This window comes from Adiantum capillus-veneris, chromosome 17 (assembly GCF_014529385.1).
Source record: "Adiantum capillus-veneris isolate H3 chromosome 17, ASM1452938v2, whole genome shotgun sequence".
Lineage (NCBI taxonomy): Eukaryota > Viridiplantae > Streptophyta > Polypodiopsida > Polypodiales > Pteridaceae > Adiantum > Adiantum capillus-veneris.
Window position 1 is genome coordinate 87,571,690 of NC_140947.1, and position 21,755 is coordinate 87,593,444.

The following is a 21,755-nucleotide window of genomic DNA, read 5'->3' on the forward strand; positions in this document are numbered from 1 at the left end:
TAAGCTGCTCGATGTGAGCTAAGCAAAGTACGCAGCTGGCTGGGATAGCTAAATAGCTAAATCACAAGAGATCCAGCATCGGTCACTGGCAGGTCTCATCAATCTCCTCCATGGTCAGTAGTCTGATCGGGCGTCGTGCATGTCTGGCCAAAGTGATCCGAATCTTCTAATGCAGCCTCCGTCGATGATGTGTAGTCTTCCGCAGTCGTGGGCGTCTGGATCTCCCCAGCTCCTCTGCTGTGGGAGTAGCTCCTCCGGCTCCCAGTGTCTGCTCTGAAGAAATCTGTGATCTGTCTCTGAGACTGGCTAGCCTCTCCTCTCATCAAGCTATCTCTGTGTCTGCACAGCTCGAGCAGGAACAAACCCAAGCATCTCTGATCCTCGTACCCCATGACTCTAGAGAGTGGTCCAAAACCTTCTCTAAACAAGCAATGGAAGCGGCCTAGTATCTCGTGGTAGACGGGGCAGCGGCATGTGTAGTGCAACTCTGTCTCAAGCTCCATGTCACACAAGGGGCGTGTCCTAGCCTCTGCTGGTACTCCGCTGTATCTCCTAGTCTCCATCCGCAGCTGGTGTGAAGATGTGCATATCTGGCCAATAGCACATCGTATCCCATGAGACAGGTGGGTGTCCGTGTATCTGGGTCTCGTCACAAAACCGTCCTCCGTAAGCTGGAGAAGATGCTCTCTGTAGAAATCCATCTTTGTGCCCAGCTCCTGTGCTGGCTGTTTCCATGTCCTCCTGGTGTCTAGCTGAGTCAAGTCCTAGCGAATGAGCCTGATGATCTCGAATTGTGCAAGAGTCAGAGATGGTGCATCCGGTGAGTACTGGAAGGGTGGCAACCTGTCTATGCTAAACCAATGCGCCTGAAACCATGATGTCATCTCCCCATACCAGCATGCTTTATCTCCATGCATGGCTAACTGTCGAGAGGACTCAAGTGCAAGGCGGGCATATCTGTCTCTGGGAAGTTCCCACATGCGGTGTATGAAGGAGACTGATCTGGTAATCGCCTCAACCACTAGTGGGGGGGCCGCTAGCTCTGCTATCTCCTGTAGTCTGCGCATCAATCTAGCTCTGGGTACTGTGTCAAATGCTTTGCAAAAGTCCACAAAGCTACAATAGATCCGTCTCCCATGTGACATGCCCTCCTCAATGATGGCTCTGAGTGTCAAGATATCGTCAAGAGTAGAAAAGCCTCTCCTGAACCCTGCCTGCCCGACTGCACGTATCCTCTCCCTCTCTGCCCATCTACTGAGCTGTTGCTCAAGAATGGATGCGTACAACCGTGCCAATGTGTGTCCAATCATGATAGTGCGATAATTCCCAGGCTCCATAGGGTCTCCCGACTTGAAGATAGGTACAATAGTAGATAGGCTCCAAGTGTCAGGCAAACCTTCACACATGGCACGGTTAAACATACCTGCTAGAAGCTCTACTAGTAGATCTCTGGCATGCATGAAATGCTCAGCCACTAAGCCATCATGATCATATGCTCTCCTAGTCCTCATCCTACGTGTGGGCATGGATCGGGAGGGTTGGGAAGGGGCCTCTGTCCAGGAACTGTATACAAAGATGATGTGTACTGGCCCCAGGCCTCTGTAGACGTAATGGCAAGGGGGGAAGAGTGCTCATGAAAGAGCCTCCATGCCTCACGTGAGTCCTGAGTCAAGAATAGCTGGTATAGATCCTGCTCTAGTCGAGCCAAAAATGCCCTCTTCTTCCGCCGCACTAAGCGTCGGAAGTCAATCTGTGATTGTCTGTGAGTGATGTCCCCCAAAAGAACCTCCCTCTGAAGTCTGGCTCTAGTCTCGCGGCATTCCACATCATACCAACTGTTCTGTGGCATGCTCCCAGAACGGCGTCTCTGCTCAGGCTGAGTGTGTGGGTATACCTCTACTGCTACATCATGTAATGTTTGTGTCAGTATAGTAGTAAGCTCCTCCAGAGGTCGCCCTGGCTCCTCAATGCACAACCGTCTGTAGATCCCATCTATATATACAGAATCCGTCCCCTGTGTGAAGGTGTAGCGAGTAGGTGCTGTTGCTCGTGGACTGTGTCCTACGTTAAACTGAAAAGAGATGGTCATCGACAGAAGGGCATGATCCACTGCCACCCCAACGGGTCTGAGTCCAACCGTGAGGTCCTGGATACTAGAGATGACACTCGGCTGTGCCATGACACAATCCACTGTGCTGGCTCCATGTCTGTGTAAAAAGCATGTAAAACCCCCCGTAGCGGGGAATCTCTGTAGGCCATTCAAGATGGCCAGTCAATGTGCAATTCTTATGTCTATCAAGTGTCGTCCATACTCAATATGTTCCACATCCTGTGATAGTCTGGACATGCCCGTCTCTACAACATCTAGCTCTCCCAACATCTCCTCTGAAGTATCATAAAATACTATCTGGTGGTGGGCAGTCCTAGCATTGAAGTCCCCTGGAATGATAATGTCTTGAAGTCCCCTAGGAGGATGATATCACCATCCCTAGAAAACTCCCATATATCATCATCTAGTATAGAGAAAAGCGACTGTCCTCTGGATGCAGCATATACTAACGTACTGGGGGGGAAGTAACATATGGCAGTGTATAGAAATCGGCTTGTGTCAGCTCTGAACCTCACCCACATGTATCTAGCATGATCATCTCTCCGTACAATATGTAGTAGTGGCTGTAACTCCTCCCTAAATAGCACTCCTACTCCTCCTGAACCTCTACTCCCATGCTCAGATCTCGCGATTGTCCTGTGGGCTGTCTCCCATCTGTATCCCACCACATGTGGCATAAGCTGTCCGTGGGCCTAAGCGTCTCTGAGAAGAAAACAATGTCCCTGTCTCTGAAAATGTCCTCAAAGGCACCACCGTCCAACCTCATAGTTCCATTACAATTCCAAGTAGCCATCTTCAGTGTGGTCCCATAGATCTGACACCGTCATGTAGAGCACGGTGCACCGCTCTACAATCACCACCCGATCATCTCTGTAAAAGGCCATCTTTCCCTTCTCCCTTGCCGCCGTAATCTCTGGCATTACCTCTCTCATATGCGCAAGCTGTGAGAGAGTGAGATCACCGAGAAAAATACCTGTCTTCTTCAGAGTAGGCCTTTCTCAAGAATTCCATCTTCTCTTCCAAGGAGGGGAAGCGTAGTATGAGAGCTCTCCCTTTTGAAGATTCTCCCGAGCCATCACTCTTCTTGCCCACTCTCCATGCCTTTGTGTGTGAAGGCTAGTCCACCCCCATCATGGATGTGAGGCTTGTGACCTCTTTTTCCACATTGTTTATGTCCTTGAGACCGGTTACCCTCACATGTAGAGCCCGCATCCTCCTCCTTTCTTCCTCTTCGAGGGTCATGTTAATAAGAGTGGGTGTACAAGGAGCTTCCTTAACTTTCTCTTTCTTGGCAAGCTCAATCCATTTTTCGGCCTCCTCTACTTTCTTTTGTGTTGCGGATATGACTGCAGCCCATGACTTCTTCTCCTCACCTTCCTTGATAACCCGTATTTCTTCTCTCATGGTATTCAATTCTTCCATCATGGATGGCTGAATTTCGCGTTCTTCGAGCTGCCCAGTTTTTGCTTGTAGATTTCGGATGATGGAATCTTGGATGACCACTTTCTCCTCGAGCGAAGTGATCCTCCTACACATGCCATCTCTTTCTTCGGTCCATCTTTGAAGAATAGTGCTCCTCTCCTTCCTCCACTCTTCAACTCCGTTTCTCCATTCTCTCATTTCCTTCTACATCCTTTTCCCTGTCCGCATGAAAGAGGCTTTGTGTGCGGCTGGCGAGGGATGCGTCTTCTTACACGTGGGGGAAGCCGTTGGCACTTCTTCGACGCTTCCCATGATTGAGAGAGAGAGAGAGAGAGAGAGAGAGAGAGAGAGAGAGTCTAAAACAGCAAAAAATATAAGAAACCCTAAAAATCAGCAAGAAACACTTGTGAAACCTTAAAAAACAGCAAAACACAGATTTGAAACCCTTAAAACCAGTAAAAAATAGTGGCAAAACCCTAAAAAACGGCAAGAAACGATGACGAAACCCTAAAAAACAGTTTCAAAACCCTAAAAAGAGCAAAAAAAACAATGACGAAACCCTAAAAACAGCCAAAAGGCAATTTCGAAACCCAAAAAATAGCAAAGAAGAGGTGGCAAAACCCTAAAAACAGTGAGAGACCCATGAGAGAGAGAGAGAGAGAGATCCCTCAACAAAGATGGATTGATCTAAGCGAAGAGACAGAAATCTCCTATGGAGAATGATTTATCTATGTATGTAGATAAATATAGTAATCTCATAGAAAGAGTCATAGATAGAGAGAGAGAGAGAGAGAGAGAGAGAGAGAGAGAGAGAGAGAGAGAGAGAAATGAAATGAAATGAAATGTTATATTAACGTCTTCAAAAAGGCCAAAATGACCTATGAGACCAAAAAGTTACAACGCGGTGATTTTGATACAATGTCTGAGTACCAAAAATTAAAAAAGGTACTGGAGAGAGAGAGAGAGAGAGAGAGAGAGAGAGCGAGAGAGAGCGAGAGAGAGAAGAAGAAGAGAGTTTTAACGTCTAGGAAACTATCCGAAGAGACCTTAAAGATCTAGCCGACGAGGAGTTGAACTCAAGACCTGTTATTCAAGAGGGAAATGGCATAACCAATCTATCACACTTGGGTGATAGAAAGGTTATACCATTTTCCTCTTTTTATTAGCGCACACACACACACACACACACACCCGAGAAGAAGAGAGTTTTACGTCGTAGGAAACTATCCCGAGAGAGAGAGAGAGAGAGAGAGAGAGAGAGAGAGAGATGAAATGAAATGAAATGTTAAAAGTCTTCAAAAGGCCAAAATGACCTATAAAACACAAAAAGTTGAAACTCAGGGGGATTTGATAAAGTGTCCGGAAGAAACTAAGAGAAATTGAAGGCAAACAAAGCTAAAATAGAACTATAAGGCTCTATGAGGGGGTGACTAGGAGCTCTCTAGCAAAACAAAGATACAATCTCATGAGGGATCAGGAGGGTAGAAGCATCATCATCGTCGTGCTATAGTAAAGCGGTCTTGATCTTCTGTTGTAATCTATGTCGATGTCATGATGGCCCTCGTAGTCGTAGGCATCTGGATCTCGAGAGCTCAAGGGCTCAGTCAATCAATGTACCTCTAGTACGGGTGGACTCTAAAATTTGTCGTGGTGGCTGCTCTTTTGGCTGCATAGTAGCTAGTGTGAAGAAGTCTGTGATTTGTCTCTAGGACTGTCTCTCTCTACATGACCCCCTCAGTACACCCTCTCTCTGTTTGCGCAGCTCTAAAAGATAGAAATCAAGGCATCTCTGATCCTGGTATCTCATAAACTCTAGACAATAGTCCAAAATGCTCTCTGAAAAGACATTGAAAATGGCCGGCCCTGTAACTCATAGTACACTGGACAATGGCACATGTAATGCAGCTCTGTCTCTCGCTCCATATCACATAACTGACATGTCCTAGCCTCCGCTGGTACTCCTTTGAATCTACCAGTCTCCATCTCGAGCTGCTGTGAAGATGTGATGTCACAAAATGGTGACGTGGCATGACCACACGCGGTACAGTTGATGACGCAGCAGAAGTGAACGGACGCTGACTGGACGGACTGCCCGCATATCGCGCTGACAAGCTGCTTACGTGGCAGTACGGACCTCTGTAAATCGCGTTGGCAGCATGCTGACGTAGAAGAACTGTACGAAAATTCCGTTTTTTGCGCTGATGCTTTTTCTGGCAACTTTTGGAGCCAATTGCTTTTGGAAATAAGTTGCTATTGGGATCATTGCTTTAGGAACCAATTGCTTTTAAGTTTAACTGCTATTGGGGTTCTGCTTTTGGCATCCCTTGTAAGAATAAAAAGGCCCTTGGGGCCTCACTCTTCAAAGGATCTAGACGCAGAGTCTGAGAGCAAAGGACCCCTTCGGGAGTTGTACTTTGTTCAAGCATTAATATAATAAAGAAATACCGAAAGGGGCGCCAGGTTTTGGGGGTAATACCTCTAGGCACGGAACTACGCCGGGCCGTGTCGACTCAAGTTTTTAAAGTTGTGAAGTATTTTAAGTGATCCTCTCGTGTGTCCTGTCGGATTTTTGACTTGGGATGCCCAAGCTTGTGACAGTGGTATCAAAGCATCAAGCATGTGCTTTTCTCAAAGCATACCGGTCCTATCAAAGAGCAGACAAGGCACTTGGGCACTTTGGAAATTGTTATTGAAGAATTTTCATTTCCCGACATCGGACTTACTAGCCACTCCCACCCTTACTTCATAGCGCATCAAGCGCGCTCCCATCTTCATCGCTCTGTCTTACAGGGCATAAGCCAAAAAGAATCCCAGATTACACATGGCTCTCGCGGAGAATCTGATAGAGATAACACCTCTCAACGAAAAGGCAGAGAAAAGTTGAAATCCGGCGCGTGAGCTGAAGAAAAGAATAAAGATTTGGGCAAATTTTTCGGCAGAGAAGTTTGCTAGAGTGAAGTACAAGCGTCAACTGCAGATTGACACATGTGTGAAAAGATTGATCAAGTTCCCCAGAAACCCGAGATTTGCAAAACACTTAAAGGATTATCCAATTGATGAGATTCACTTAAGATGGCGTGAGGCCATTGAGTCTCCTCTCAGGATGGGGTGGAAATTTGAAAGGACAAGCGAGCGCAGAAAAGCGGAAGCTTTACTCGCAGGAAGAGCTGGAACAGAACTGTTAACCAGAAGATGAACCGGATACAAGAAAGGACACTGAAAGGGATATTGACAATCTGGTTGTTTGTCACACATAACCAGAAATAGGAGCAAGGAACTTGCATCTGTATGGATTGGGAAGCATGGAACTGGACATCCACTCTTTTGCAATGAGGTGAGCCATCTCCTTGCCTGTTTTGCAGACAAAATAGAGGATGAGATGGTGAGATCGAGAGCGATGGAAGCTCAAGGATGGATCCGTCGACTCAAAATAAGAATGATGAATTTGAATGGATGGATGATGATGCATGTTGAATGATTCTAGTGCATCAAGATTCCCATATGAATGAGATGACTAGATACTGTTGTAAGCGCATCAAGAGTTCCTGCGGGATGAGATGGCTACACAGGGATCTAGGTGCATCAAGATTTCTGGACGGATGAGATAACTAGAAGATAACACTGTGTTCAGTATGAACTAAGTGTGTGAATGAAGAACTTTGAAATAGGAATATCCAAAGATGAATATGATTTATGTATGAGATTAATGTTCTCTGAAAGAACTTGCTAGATGTGTGCAGATAACAGGTGAAATCGATAATAATGGATGCCGAATTCGGAGCAATGACATCTCCAGAATGAACCCGATAAGTATCATGAATTTTGAATGAAACTAATGGAAGAACCTGCTATTTGTGAACAGATAACAGGATTGAGAATCAGATGATGATGATTTTGGAGCGATGACAACTCCTGAATGAACTTGTTAACGAATCATGAATATTGAATCACGACTGATTCAATGGAACTGTCGTGAGTGAGATGAGAGGTCCTGCGGGATGAGATAGCTACACAGCTAGAACTTAATGATTGGACCACTCTGTTCAGTATGAACTTAGTGATGGATTGGAATCCCAGGAAATGATTACTCGCACACGATAGGAGTACAGATGGAATGATCACTCACACACGGCAGTGCTTGAGTGCAGAAATCTATGGACATGATTGCAATATGGGATTAGTCAATCTGACAGGAGTGAGGTCGGGGATAGATCTAGATGCGGTTGCTAAATACGTTGCCAGGAATCGTGCTCTTAGATCAGAACGGAATCCATGGACGTGATCGCGATATGGGATTAGTTAAATCGACATCAGTGAGGTCCGGTGCGGATCTAAATGTGATTGCTAAATACGTCGCCATGAATCACAGTCTGTAACAAACTTGGACACCCCAAGTTTAGGTTATATCGCGACACGAAAGAGATTCACTTAAAACACTTCTCAATTATTGAGTCGACACGGCCAGGTGGAGTTTCGTGCCAAGAGAGATTGGCCCCAAAGACTGGCGTCCCTTTCGGTATTTCTTTTTGTATTAATCTTTGAGCAAAGTACAACTCCCACGGGTCCTCAGCTCTCAGACTCTGCATCTAGATGCTCTGAGAAGTGAGGCCCTTGGGCTCTTTTATTCTTACAAAGGGATGCTAAAAGCAGAGCCCCAAAATCCATAAACTCAAAAGCAAAGTGTTCCAAAGCATCTTGGTCCAAAAACTGAAAGAAAAGCAGTAACTGCAATTTTGGTACAACTGTCAACGCAAAAAAGCGGAATTTCCGTATTGTTATGCCACGTCAACGTTCGTACAGAACTACCACGTCATCTATCGGCGCAAATCACGGGGGTCCGTATTGTTGTCCGCGTGTGTGTGTTCGGACAAAACTGCCACGACATCAATTTGTGACATACCCCCCTCTTGGAAAAATTGTAATCGCCCTCGATTACGCCTACAAAACAAACAGAGGCCATAAACCATTTCAGCAGACACTGACTCTAAGTACCGACGCACTAGACACAACACATCTAGCACTTGTACAAAGACGAAAGTTACATCGCTGCACATGATAAATCAATCACAGAAAAATTCATTCCAAATCTCAGACCATGACTGCCAGCAACGTATTTAGTAATCGCATCTAGATCCATCCCATACCTCATTGATGTCGAATTAATTGATCCTTATTGTGATCACGTCTATAGAGATTTTTAAGACCAAAATGTTGCAGTCATTTCGTCTTTCAGTTCTTGCACTCAAACAAGTCACATGAGAGAGTACAAATCATTCATGTTCAATTTCGGGAATTCCATTTCATAAAGTCGTACAACAGAATACTGTCAGCACAACAATATTCTTGAAACCCAAAGGGATATCAGTGACTCTATTCAATCCACGTAATCTGTGACAAAGGAGAGAAGTGACTCCCCTCTTGTGCAATCCCTCTGCACCAGATTTAACCCTGTTGATCTGCGAGATCTCTCGGAGTAGACGCAGCTAAACCAAATGCTTCAAGGTAAAGTTCCAAAATCTGAGGAGTATCTGCTAGGTCCTCCTCCATCCACTTCGCATCTAATGACGGATAGTTCTTGAATTTAACTAAGAACCGCCGAATCACTTTACCTTTAACTTTTCTTTCCTTGTGTGCCAAAATCTGTTCAAGAACGAGTATCTCCTTGCTCTCTTCCACTTCGGGTTGCTCATCAAGCTCCCCATCAACTGGAACCTCACCTTTAAAAGGTTTCAAGAGACTCACATGGAATGCATTGTGAATCTTCCAAGTATCTGGCAGCTTGAGTCGAAAGGAAACGTATTTATCTTTTCTTTAATCTGGGAAGGGCCATAATACCTCATGCTAAGCTTTGGAAAAAGCCGCTCCTTTCCCTTTCGTTTTCTTAGGCGTGCCTTTTCAAAACGTAAGAGCACCCAATCGTCTTCCTTTAATTTCAAGTCGCGTCAATGTCGATATGCCGCCTTCTTGTGTCGTACTTGAGACTTCTCTAGAGTCTCGCGGACCTTGGCAAAAGCAGTGTCCAAGTCCCTCGAGTATTGGGGTCGGCTTCAAAATCCTTGTCTTTAGTGCTGAGAAAAGAAGGAACCTTCTGAGCACCTTTAATTATCTCAAATGGCGCTTTCCCCGTCGAAGAGTGAACCGTGTTATTGTAGGAAAATTCCACCAAAGGCAAAAAAAATTCCCATTGAGTCTTCTGATCAGAGATGTAAGACTTCAACAAATCCAAAATAACTGAATTTGCGATCTATAATTGCCCATCTGTTTGCCGGTGGAAAGATGACGAGAACTGTAACCGTGTGCCAATGTTCTCCCAAATAGCTCTTCAAAACAAACTCGTGAATTGGGGATCTCTATCAGAGACTATTGTCTGAGGCATGCCATGTAACTAAAATATCTGCGCAATGAACAGTCTCGCTAAATGGTCAGCTTGACTGTTTCTTCATGGGAATAAAGTGAGCTTGCTTGCTAAATCTGTCAATGACAGTCCAAATGCCATCATGCCCACTCTGTATCTTCGGGAGATGAAAGATGAAATCCATTGCAATACTTTCCCAAAGGCGGGTGGGAATGGGTAAAGGCTGGTAGTAATCCTTGTGCCTTATGCCTGTCAAACTTGACCTTTTGGCATACTAGACAACTGCGACCAAAGTCGTCCACATCCTTCTTGAGTCTTGGCCAAAAGAAATAACGCTCTACCCCCTTCAAGGTGGTATAGATGTTGCGGTGACCCGTAAACGGTGGACAATGGCACTTTGTCATGACCTTTTCTCTAAAAGGCTGTGTGACACACAACATCGTTTTCTTCATCAAGTAGCCATCCCGTATGGAATATCCTGGAATTGTCTCCCCATTCTGTATTCGAGTAAAAACATCGGTAAAGTCCGAATCTGTGGCGTACTGGTCAACTATATCCTCGAAGCTTCTATGATGGATCACGGAAATAGCCAAGACGAGGGGCTTCCGAGACAATGCATCTACCACTAAATTTTTATGTCCTTGCACATGGACAATCTGGAAATGAAACTGTGACAAGATGTTAGCCCACCACACATGCTTTTCCGAAAGTTGCTTCTGTGACAAGAAGTAGCGTAGACTCTGATCATAGAGACCGACCGTCTTTCCATGCATCTCCATCCCTTAGTGCAAGATACAGAAGGCCCCCCTATCTGCACTCCATAAAGCATAGATGAAGTCACCAGAGTATCAAAAGCCAAAGCTTCATTCGAGGTTTCTCGAGTTAAACCTGTGAACACATCCTCTCTAGTCTCCCCAAAGGTGCATACGCTCCGGTCAGTCTAGCCTATGTTACTCTCGTCAAGGAAATATTGGGCCACTAAATACCACCCCAAGATAAGTGTATGCATTTTTATACTCCACCGTCTCCTGACCGTAGGTAAAGGTGGATGTTGACCTCCCAACCCACTGTGGTGTGGTGTTAAACACCCCGATCTTGGTTTTGCCAATGTTCACAGACAAGCCACTATCCTGAGCGAAAATGTGCAGGGCATCCAAGTGATGCTGCATTCCCTCTGGGGAGTCGGAAATCAGCACAATATCATCAGCATCAGCATATAGCAACAATGGAATCCACGTCCATGCCAGTTGTGCTCCTCTATCATCCTCTCCCTCTATGTAATCTAAAACCTCATCCACATGCATACCAAGAAGAGTAGGGGAGAGTGGGCAACCTTGTTTCACCCCAATAGTGGAGTGAACCAACTCAGATGTCCCCTCGAGAGTGTGAACCTGCCCCACTACTATCCTGTATAAAGCCATGACCTACTATCTTGTATAAAGCCAGGGTCCCCCCAGATCAGCATTGTGGGCACCCCCATCTCCTATAGTCTGAGCATCAATCTTAAGCCCTATATTTTCCACTCTTTATTCTTTGCCATTTCAACTGCCTCATCAAATGTCCTTGGCTACTTCAACTCTACCTTGAAACGTAGATTAGCTTTGAGACTTTCAAGAAACCTGTTCTTCTTCAATCCATGGGAGGATTTTCAACCCCTAAAGCAACACGCCATCTCTCTTATAGCTCATTAAATTGCTTCACATAAGCTTCCACAATTTGATTTTCACCTTGAAAAAGATTTTTGATAGATTTCCATACCTTGTAAGGAACTTCTACCTTACGAAAGTGCTCAAGAAAAGCTTGTCGTATTCCATTGTATGTTATCACTTGAGGAGGCTCAACCAGAGCTTCATATTCCCTGAACCAAGTCCTTGCATCATCCTTAAGGAAGAAAAAGAAAATCCTCAAGACTACGGTAGGATCTTGCTTGTCGGCAAGCAAGCATTGGAACTCCAAATCTTCAATAAACTTTTCTGCGTTTTCACCCTCATGACCATGAAACTCTAGAAACTTTGTTCCCATATCTACCAAAACCTGTAAACCGCAGGTAACTTGAAGAAGATCCTTCGTGGCGGGTACCAAAACACTGTTGGGAAAACATGAACAAGGGGCACCTCTATAGAAATGTCTCCCAATAGCGCTCAAGACACAAATTCAACACCACAAACCGTATCAAAAGAGCTCCCACAACACCACAACTCAAAGGTAGGTGATCCCTTGGGAATTTACAAGCACACGCCCACCCAAAAGACCACCATGGAAACTAGGAAGCACCTGACCTCGCATGGATTTACAGCACACGCCAACCTATGCACTTGAGGAAAAGAGCTTCCCCCTTCACCAAATAATTCTACAAAACCACAATTTTGAAGTGTAGGCACACCACTGAACAAGAGAGCTTCCACAACTTACCATACACCAAACTGCCTGGGCCCTGCGGGCTGCCATATTCGGTACCCAACGGGAAATAGACTGTATTTCCCAAACCACAACTCCAAAAGGGATGCTTTCAAGCCTTAGAAATTATCCGCATTTTCTACAACAAAAGTTTTGAAGACCACAATTTCAAATCTATGCACGTGCAAAATAGGCACGAACAGCAAGCTACCATCAAGCGACTACACATAGGAAAGGCTAGTCGAGGATAGAAAACTACATCAAAAAGCATAAAGAGGGCACAACGACCTAAGACCTACAAAATTCTGATATTTTTATGTTTGTACATCAGTTTTAGTTATATACAAGTCATACTTCAAAAAACTCACTAACAGGCACTTACGGCAACCCGCCAGCAGGCGCTAGTCAAGCGACTTGCACTGCATGTACATGTGCTTCAAAAAACTCACTAACAGGCACTTACGGCAACCCGCCAGCAGGCGCTAGTCAAGCGACTTGCAGTGCATGTACATGTGCTTGCTAAAGCAAGCTAAAAAGCCCACAAAAAGAAATCCACACACCGTTTTGACATCGGGCGTCATGTCCATATGTACAAATTTACAAAAAAAAAGAGTGTCAAAAATGCGCATAACAACGTTTTTGCCTGGTACCAACCCATCAAAAACTTCATCGCCATCTCCTTGCAGATCGGCCAGCATTAGTATTCAGCAGTACGAGTGTTTCCATTTTCAGCCTCGTCTACATCTGAACATAAGCATTTTGGAGCAGTCAATTGCAGATTCCAGCCCTCTATCACAAGTTGCTAGCATGGCAATCCCTAATGATCTAGCCAACCTACAGATCCCGGCGGAGGGGTCTAAACCCTAAGAGAAGAAGCGGAAGAAGACGTCATCTCCAACTTATAGTTTCTTATCGAGTGGCCTAAAGACATAAATGGGTTAGGATTAAAAATTATAACCCTACCCAACTTACAAATCACCAGCCAAGGGGCCTAAACGCTAAAATAAAGCACAACTCTCTCTCTCTCTCTCTCTCTCTCTCTCTCTCTCTCTCTCTCTCTCTCTCTCTCTCTCTCTCTCTCTCTCTCTCTCTCTCTCTCTCTCTCTCCGGATTGAGACTGGGAGATACAGCGGAGAACCAGCAGAGGCCAGGACTTGCCCCTTGTGTGACATGGAGCCTGAGACAGAGCTGCACTACACATGCCGCTGCCCCGTCTACTACGAGATACGAGGCCGCTTCCATTGCTTGTTCAGAGAGGGTTTTGGACCACTCTCCAGAGTCATGGGATATGAGGATCAGAGATGCTTGGGTTTGTTCTTGCTCGAGCTGCGCAGACACATAGATAGCCTGATGAGTGGAGAGGCTAGACAGTCTCAGAGACGGATCACAAATTTCTTTAGAGCAGACATTGGACAGCCGCAGGAGCTACTACCACAGCAGAGCTCACTTTCGTCTCACACCAGAGGCACACTGATGGACCGAGCAAGTGAGCTAGGGAAATCCAGGCGCCCACGACTACGGAGGACTACACAGCATCGACGGAGGCTTCATCAAAAGATTCGGAGCACTCTGGCCAGGCATGCACAACGCACGGTCAGACTACTGATCATGGAGGAGATTGATGAGATCCGCCTGCGTCCGATGCTAGATCTCCTGTGATTTAGCTATCCCGGCCAGCTGCCTCTTTTGCTTAGTTCACATCGACCAATCTAGGATCCCATAGTATTTTTTTGTTTTGTTTTGTTATGTTGTTAGTGTGTTACTTTGACTTTGTATCAGATCCACCACATTCTAACTTTCTATCAGATCCACCACATTCTAACTTTCTGGTCTCATAGGTCACTTTGGCCTTTTGAAGACGTTAATATAACATTTCATTTCATTTCATATCTCTCTCTCTCTCTCTCTCTCTCTCTCTCTCTCTCTCTCTCTCTCTCTCTCTCTCTCTCTCTCTCTCTCTCTCTCTCTCTCTCTCTCTCACACACACACACACACACACACGCACACTTTTTTTGTAAATCTTGCTGATCAAAATTACAAGTGGGAAACCTCAAAGCAAGGAAAACCCACGAAAAAGAAGAGATACAAAAAGTGAAGCACAATGAGGCTCCGAGGGCTAGAAACAATCAAAGTCAATCCAATAGGCATCAAGAGTAATGTCCCCAGCATCATAGGCAAAAATGAAGCGCTTGACCAAGCGATCAGACCATAAACTAAGACTGCAAAGACTGAAGCACCCCAAAAAGCCAAAACCGCCTGTTAAGAGTGCCAAAAGTAAAACGGAGCCAAAGAGCAGTCGACACCTGTCGAATGAAGGATGTAAGATGATGATGTGGCAGCATGGTACGGTCAGCCCATGGGACGCTAGCTTTTAGACCAGATGCTTTTGGAACTTGCTGCTTTTCATGTAATTGCTTTTGGATGGGCCTAGGGCCTTTAAATATGTGTTGTGGGCTCTCTCTCTGGCAGTCTATCTGCAGGGGATGCAGATCAGAGCCTCAGAGTGTACCTTGTGAAGCAATATAAAGAAATACCAAAAAGGACGCCATTGTTTGGGGCCATTGCAAACTGGGAGTGAAACTCCGCCACTCCGTGTCTCGTGTGGATTCTCTCTCTTTCTATTCTGTGGTTTGAAGTGCTAAACATCTGTTAATCTGTTCTTTCCGGTGGCACATGGCCTCGTCTTGTTACAGTGGTATCAAAGCTTCAGTTGTGTGCATTGTGGTCCTCCCAAGAATAGATAGAGCAAGATGGCATTTTTGGATTTTATAGAGTACTTACAGTTCCTCCTCGCTGAACTCCGCGACATACTCTCGGCATCCTCAGTAGAATCTCCCGGTTGTGCAAAGCTTTGAGTAGTTCCTGAACTACACGTTGCCACCTCTGTTGCCTCGTGCCATTTCTCCTCCTCCGGCACCAGAACGCACAAGGGCCTCTAACCAACAACCTACTCAGTCTTCCATCCAAATCGACGGAGTCTTGAAGAACATGGTGCAACCACCTCTACCACCGCCGTTGCCACTTCCTCCCCCACCTCCACCCGGATACAAAGGTTGGAGCCCTTACGGTTTTCCCTACTACTATCCACATCCTGGATTTGCACCAAATTAACTAAAAGATTTCAAGGATGGTGGATCGTACTTATAGTTCCTCCTCGCTGAACTCCGCGACATACTCTCGGCATCCTCAGTAGAATCTCCCGGTTGTGCAAAGCTTTGAGTAGTTCCTGAACTACACGTTGCCACCTCTGTTGCCTCGTGCCGTTCCTCCTCCTCCGGCACCAGAACGCACAAGGGCCTCTAACCAACAACCTACTCAGTCTTCCATCCAAATCAGCGGAGTCTTCAAGAACATGGTGCAACCTTCTCACCTTGAACCGGTGCAACCACCTCTACCACCGCCGTTGCCACTTCCTCCCCCACTTCCACCCGGATACAATGGTTGGAGCCCTTATGGTTTTCCCTACTACTCTCCACATCCTGGATTTGCACCAAATTAACTAAAAGATTTCAAGGATGGTGGATCTACAATAAAATTTTTCATCTTTTTTGGAGTGAAAGATAGAAAGAAAGCCTTCCAGTTCTTGTATGCTTTGGGGAACTACACAAAAGAATCAAAGATTCTCGAGCCGCGGATTCCCTCATAGATAATGCTATGCAGTGGTGGAATTTTATAGCCACTACACTGCACACTCCAAGGGCTTGGCAACCTTTCAAGAATATTTTTGCCCACGGCCACATGACATCCCTGTTTGAAGTACAGCATCTGGCAAAATGAGTTAACCTGAAAATGCTTGCCACCGAAACCATGAAAGACTAGAACCAAAGGTTCCTTGATGTTACCTGCCATTGTCTTTCTTCAAGCTCATCACCTTGGAGGATCATTGCGAGCCCTATACTATTGGACTCCTATCACCCTTACACGAATATTATTTGTCCAGCAGACAGCCTAGCGTTTTTCATTTTCAGCCAGCATCTCAGCACCTAACCTTCACTCACAGTATCATTCTCTCTTCTCTCTCCAGTCTATTGCACAATTCTCTCATGAAATAAAAGGAACCTTGAATACGCACTGAGCACTCATCCTAAGCATTCACCATCAATCACTTTTGCTGCACATTACAGGCTGCCTACAACCGACATACCCTATCCTCTACCTCTATACCCTCCCATCTGCCTGTCTCTATCCTCATTTGTTGTGATAAGGTGTGCATTTGCCCAATAGCCATTCGTAAACCATGTGAGAGCTGAGTATGATGTATCCATATAGCTGGGGGGATAATGAAGCCATTTGGACAGAGCTGGAGAAAGTCGCCCTTGCAGTCATCCTCGTGCCATGGGAAGAGCGGGTTTGACTTAAGTCATTGCTATGCCTCTCAATAAGTCAGCTCTAAGGATCTTGTTCAGTTCTGCTCAACTGAGCTTGAGTGTAGCGCAATCTAGACTGTACTCAAACGGAGGTAGTCTAAAATCTGCATGTTATGTAGACTCATCCAAGTGCTCATGAGGGCATCCAGCAATGTCTATCAACCTCAGCCTCTAAACTGCAACAGAAGGCAGGATGGGCAAGTTTCGGTCTACTCTCGGGACTCGATGAGGACTCTCTCTCCTTGCTTCCTCGAATGGGGAATCTCGCTGGGTCCTGTATTGAGTCCCCCAGGACTTCTTCCTTTGTAGCCACTAGGACGGCAAGGAATCCTACCACTCAATTTTTGGTCCGCTAAGCCGCTTTTCCGAAAGAGACTCCCGACATTGGGTGACGGATGCATTATGAAACGGGTTGAGTAATCAAGGCTGCCTGACCAGTGTTTTATCTGCCAGAAAAAGGGGCATCGCTCTCATTAGAGACCCCATTCAGCTCAAAGACCCCTGACTCGATCTCAAGTAAGAAACCATAGTCACAGGCAACGGCAGCTTCAGTGAATCTTACTTGCCAGAGGCAGAGGCTTGGTGGGTTGCCCGTTGATCATGGGCTATGGATGTTCACCATATCCTTTCCCTGTATGTCACTTCGGACAATGATGTTGCCTTTTTTTGGCACCTTATGGCCTTTTCAAGTATCCTGCCTTCTTTGACCAGCTGAAACACTGGTTTCTTGTAATATACAGCAATCCTGCAATTTTTCATGGTGTAGTCAGGCCGCTTTTAGGATTTCTCTACAGCAGCCCCTACAGTTTTCCCGTAAAGTAGGAGAACTCCCTTATGCTTTGATTGTTTCCAGCTGTCAACTCTCCTCCCCATGTCATAGATATGCAAAGAGAGTGACATTAAATTCCATGACTTGGAGGTTTACCACTAGTAATATATGTAGTTACTTTTTTAAAAATGGCTTCTTCTTCCTAATCTATATAGAAAGATCATCTCCACACAAACTGCAGCTTGTCAAAACTGCCAACAGTGTCTCTTGGCCAGAACTTACCCTTTGTGATTTTTGTTAATGACAACTCTTATATTTTCAACTTTTGACTCCATCCATATGCATGCATATGCTTAGGTAGGAAAAAGAAATAGAGAGCAAAGAACAGAAGAATTGTTAAGAATATATTCTCTCAACTGCCATTGGGCACCACTTGATTTTTTCATTGCTTCGCTGCCCACTTTATCCTGCAATTATTCGCACAATTTGATTGACATCTGGATAACTAAGTCTCTGAGACTGAACAAAATAGAAACATTGAACACATAATAACAAAAGGATGGTTAGAATGCATAAGGACATCCATGACAGAAATAAAGATGTTCCCAGAATGAGGGGGTAAATAAGGATTCGAGAATGCAAGCTTGATTTCAGAATTACCTGGTTTGTTGCAGCTGCAAATCGCAGTACAAATTCATCATGCTCAAGCCTGATAGCAGCCATTTGATTGACAATGCAATACTGCCTCTGATATGTAAAACTTATTAAGTGTAAAGCGAAATCAAAAAACGCATGTTCTACCCCAGCATGACATCAGTACAAGTTCTCAGCCAAAGCACGGAGCTGATTCTCAAAAAACACCACTAACAGAGCAAGTTTATAGAGAGGATATTCTGCAGCTTCTCGTGGAACTAACTCGTGTGGAGATGGAAGAGATACCAAACGGCTCTGTGCTGAAAACTTCTGGAAGTAGGCTGAGAGTTCTTTCAACATGCTAGCTGGGGCAAGGTGCAAATCAGGAAAAGCGGGCACAACAGGATCTTTCTGCAATTAAAAAATAAATGTATTTAAGCAGTAGAAAACTTTTAACCTTTCTATAATATAACCAGGCAATTCATTTTTCTACCTTGAATATGTTGATGAGGCGTGCCACCTTAATTTTTTTAAATATGGCATCACCATCTTTTTCTGTTGACATTGCAAGAACAACAAGCACTGGTAACACTCTCAGAAGTACATGTCGCTCTGAGTAAAGCAGTATGGAATCCGACTCCAAGGACTCCACACAAAAATGGATCAGAACCTGAAGTATATCCTCTACGCTGCTTGATCAAGTATTCCGACAAAGGCAATGCTTAGAACAACTTATAAAACTGTGTTGTAACATGCATGAAAACTAACATGTTAGCATACTTGTTGACTCGAAAAAGCTCCCCTTGTATATTTGATAAAATAGCCCACCGGGTGCTCAAAAATATCTGGTATTTCAAAGCAAGATCAAGTCAGCCAGTAAACCACAAGGGAGACAAAACATGCTGAATACAAGGCAGACATTGAGGACCTGTAAATCATCAAGTTCTTCTCTCATAGAATCTGTATCCTGCCACTGTGTGCTAACTTGAGTGAAGGTTCTGTATAAAAGAGACGGAAGGATGTAAGAATTACACCAAGGAAACATGCACTAAAGCTGGACCCATGATTAAAATGTACACAACCTCGCCTCACACTACATCTAGGCAGGCATTGTAATATTCTGTCGAGCCCCACTAAGAATTCATTTGATAAAACAAGCAGCGGTAGAAAACCAAAGAACTGAGCAACAAATCATACGAACATAGCACTTCCGCATCACTTCCAAATGCAAGCATCTAGCTATAAGGACGCCAAAGTCCCCAAATCCAAGCTACATTCTCAAAAGTGCATATACAGATAACATTTATAAGGTCTGAAAGATCTGAAGTTCATAACAATACGAAAGGAGAAAGAAAGGCAAACACTTGTACAAGATACACCATCAAGAGGCACACATTAACCTATTAAAGAAAGAAGTTTCTATTCTGAAATATCTATTTCTTTCTATATTTTGTTTCAAACAACAACATAAAAATGAAATTAAAGGATAATATGTGAAAGATAAGGTCTGAATGATCTGAACTTCATAACGAGGCGAAAGGAGAAAGAAAGGCAAACACTTGTACGTACAAGATACACAATCTAGAGGCACACATTAACCTATTTAAAAAAGAAGTTTCTATTCTGAAATAACTGTTTTTCTAATATTTTGTTTTAAGTTATTCCTATCAATATAAAAGACAAAAGGGTGAAGAAATGATTCTAGAAGGTCAAAATCTTACGGAAACAAAGACAAGACAAAATTGCACTTTCTTAGTTCCTAAGCATTGTCAAAAAATTTGGAAAGCAGGAATTCATAACTTGTTTGAACACAATCATCATAAATTAAATCATGCAACCTTACCTTTGCCATAACAGGAAAGAGAAAACTCACCACCTTTATATTTCAGAGCCTACAATATTCCTGCCAGAGCTGAAAGCACTCGCAAAATAGGAGCTAATATCCTGAGGCTCCCCAAGTTCCCTTCTACTTCTTATTGTTTTGATAGAATACAAGAATTGCTCAAAATAATCTTACAGCACTGCAAACTTCGTAACTTAAACAGTCTTGAAAATTGAGCTTGAAACTCAAGAAAAGAAATAGCCTTAAGTTTCTCCTAGGCAATCATATTTCATATGTATACGCATATGGAAGCCTGATTAAAGTATGTAAGATCCTATAGAGAGAAACATACACGGCCCTAATTTCTTAGTCCAATTTTACCACATGAAATTGTACTGCTCGTGGCAGAGCAGAACTTGACAATAGGTCTACTGTTGTGCACTCTTGTGATAAAAGTCTAAATATTAGAGATCTATATTCAAATGTTTAGAGTGAAATATATTTCTTTATAAGAGACAAGTGTGACAGGAGTGTACCTTAAAGGATGCTTGAGCAAACATATTGCATGGTAAAAACTTGAAAATGGCTATAAAGAGGCATGTGCTTGAAGTATGTAATTGAATTAAATTTTGCTGAAGGAACATAAAAAGTGGCTACAAAAGGCTAATTAATGTATTTGCTAAAGATAGGGAGCACAAAAACTTTCTACAACACAAACCTCTTATACCAGGAGAAATCATTCGGAATACTTGCTTTCGCATTTTTTAAATGATCCAGCTGTAATAGCATATCCAGAAGCTTCAGAATAGACCTACATGGTTTTAAATTCACAAAATATACCAATTAGCTATAAAAAATATATATGATTTCATAAGAGCCTAGTATTAAGATTGGATATTCTTATAAATTCAGCATAGGTGCAATGAAGCTCTCATGAAGAGATGGCGCTCCCCAAGCAGAAAATTCTAACCTACATACAACTGGCTTGTGCCCTATAAATAGGTGTGGCTCAATATCTAAGGCAACTGTACCATTTGGCAGTTGGTAACCCATGGAACTGAATCACTTGACTGGTTATGCCTTCTGCAACTTAGTCTCTTGTTAGAATGCAACCCACAACCCTTTCCAAGCACATATCTGCCTCTTGTAGGGGCACATTTATGCCACATGATGAGCTGGCACCTGACTAAAACTTGCAGAAGCAAAGACTCTAGCCCCCTAAAGGCCTAGAAACCGTCATCCTGCCTCTAACCAGCCTAAAAGGCAGGAACAAACATGGCTCGATAAGCCGATGTAGGTGTACCTCACAATGGACGGGCACAGCTACAAAACTAGCTGTGCCCTCACTCTCTAATCTCAGGGGAGATACCGGAGTTCTGTGAGAAGGTGAAACTCTCACACTCTCCACTACCTTTACTCCCTATTCTCACTCCTGCTCTTCATGACGCTTGTTTACAAGTATTGTAGCTTCCACGAGCGGGTGAAGAAAAAGGCATACATTTGTCCATGGCATTGCAAATATTGCCCAATGACGAAGACATAAGTGTCACCCGTCTAAGCACTCACTTGTGCAAGTTAGTAGGGGGTTCCACTCGATGTCCGCATACGCTGCAAAAGATCGATGATGATTGTTGCAAGAAGTACCTCCCTTTCAAAACACACAAGGCTACCAAGGGCATTGCTTTGACCCGAGAGGAGGCTGTCACACCCAATTGTCATGACCTCGAAGGAGAGGAGGGAGATTGAGTGCAATATTTTTCTCCATCCCTCTCTTTGGCCTTTGCAGGCCCGGCCACTTCCCATCCACCCAAGTCAGCAGTGGTAGCGGCGCTCCAAGTATTTTGAGAAGCATTGTTAAATAATACATTTGCAACTGAGCG

At 44.3% G+C, this 21,755-nt stretch overlaps 1 protein-coding gene across 1 annotated transcript in view; it reads right to left on the minus strand.

Annotated features, from left to right (window-relative positions):
- PIR121 (transcription activator) overlaps positions 1–21,755 on the minus strand; it is a 108,654-nt gene that overhangs the window by 66,596 nt on the left and 20,303 nt on the right. The window contains exons 7-12 of the mRNA XM_086487152.1: positions 20,594–20,686; positions 18,982–19,051; positions 18,834–18,898; positions 18,547–18,742; positions 18,308–18,464; positions 18,081–18,169 (exon numbers count right to left, since the gene is read on the minus strand). Coding sequence (XP_086343278.1) covers positions 18,081–18,169; positions 18,308–18,464; positions 18,547–18,742; positions 18,834–18,898; positions 18,982–19,051; positions 20,594–20,686 — 670 coding nt within the window. The remainder of the gene's footprint in view (positions 1–18,080; positions 18,170–18,307; positions 18,465–18,546; positions 18,743–18,833; positions 18,899–18,981; positions 19,052–20,593; positions 20,687–21,755) is intronic.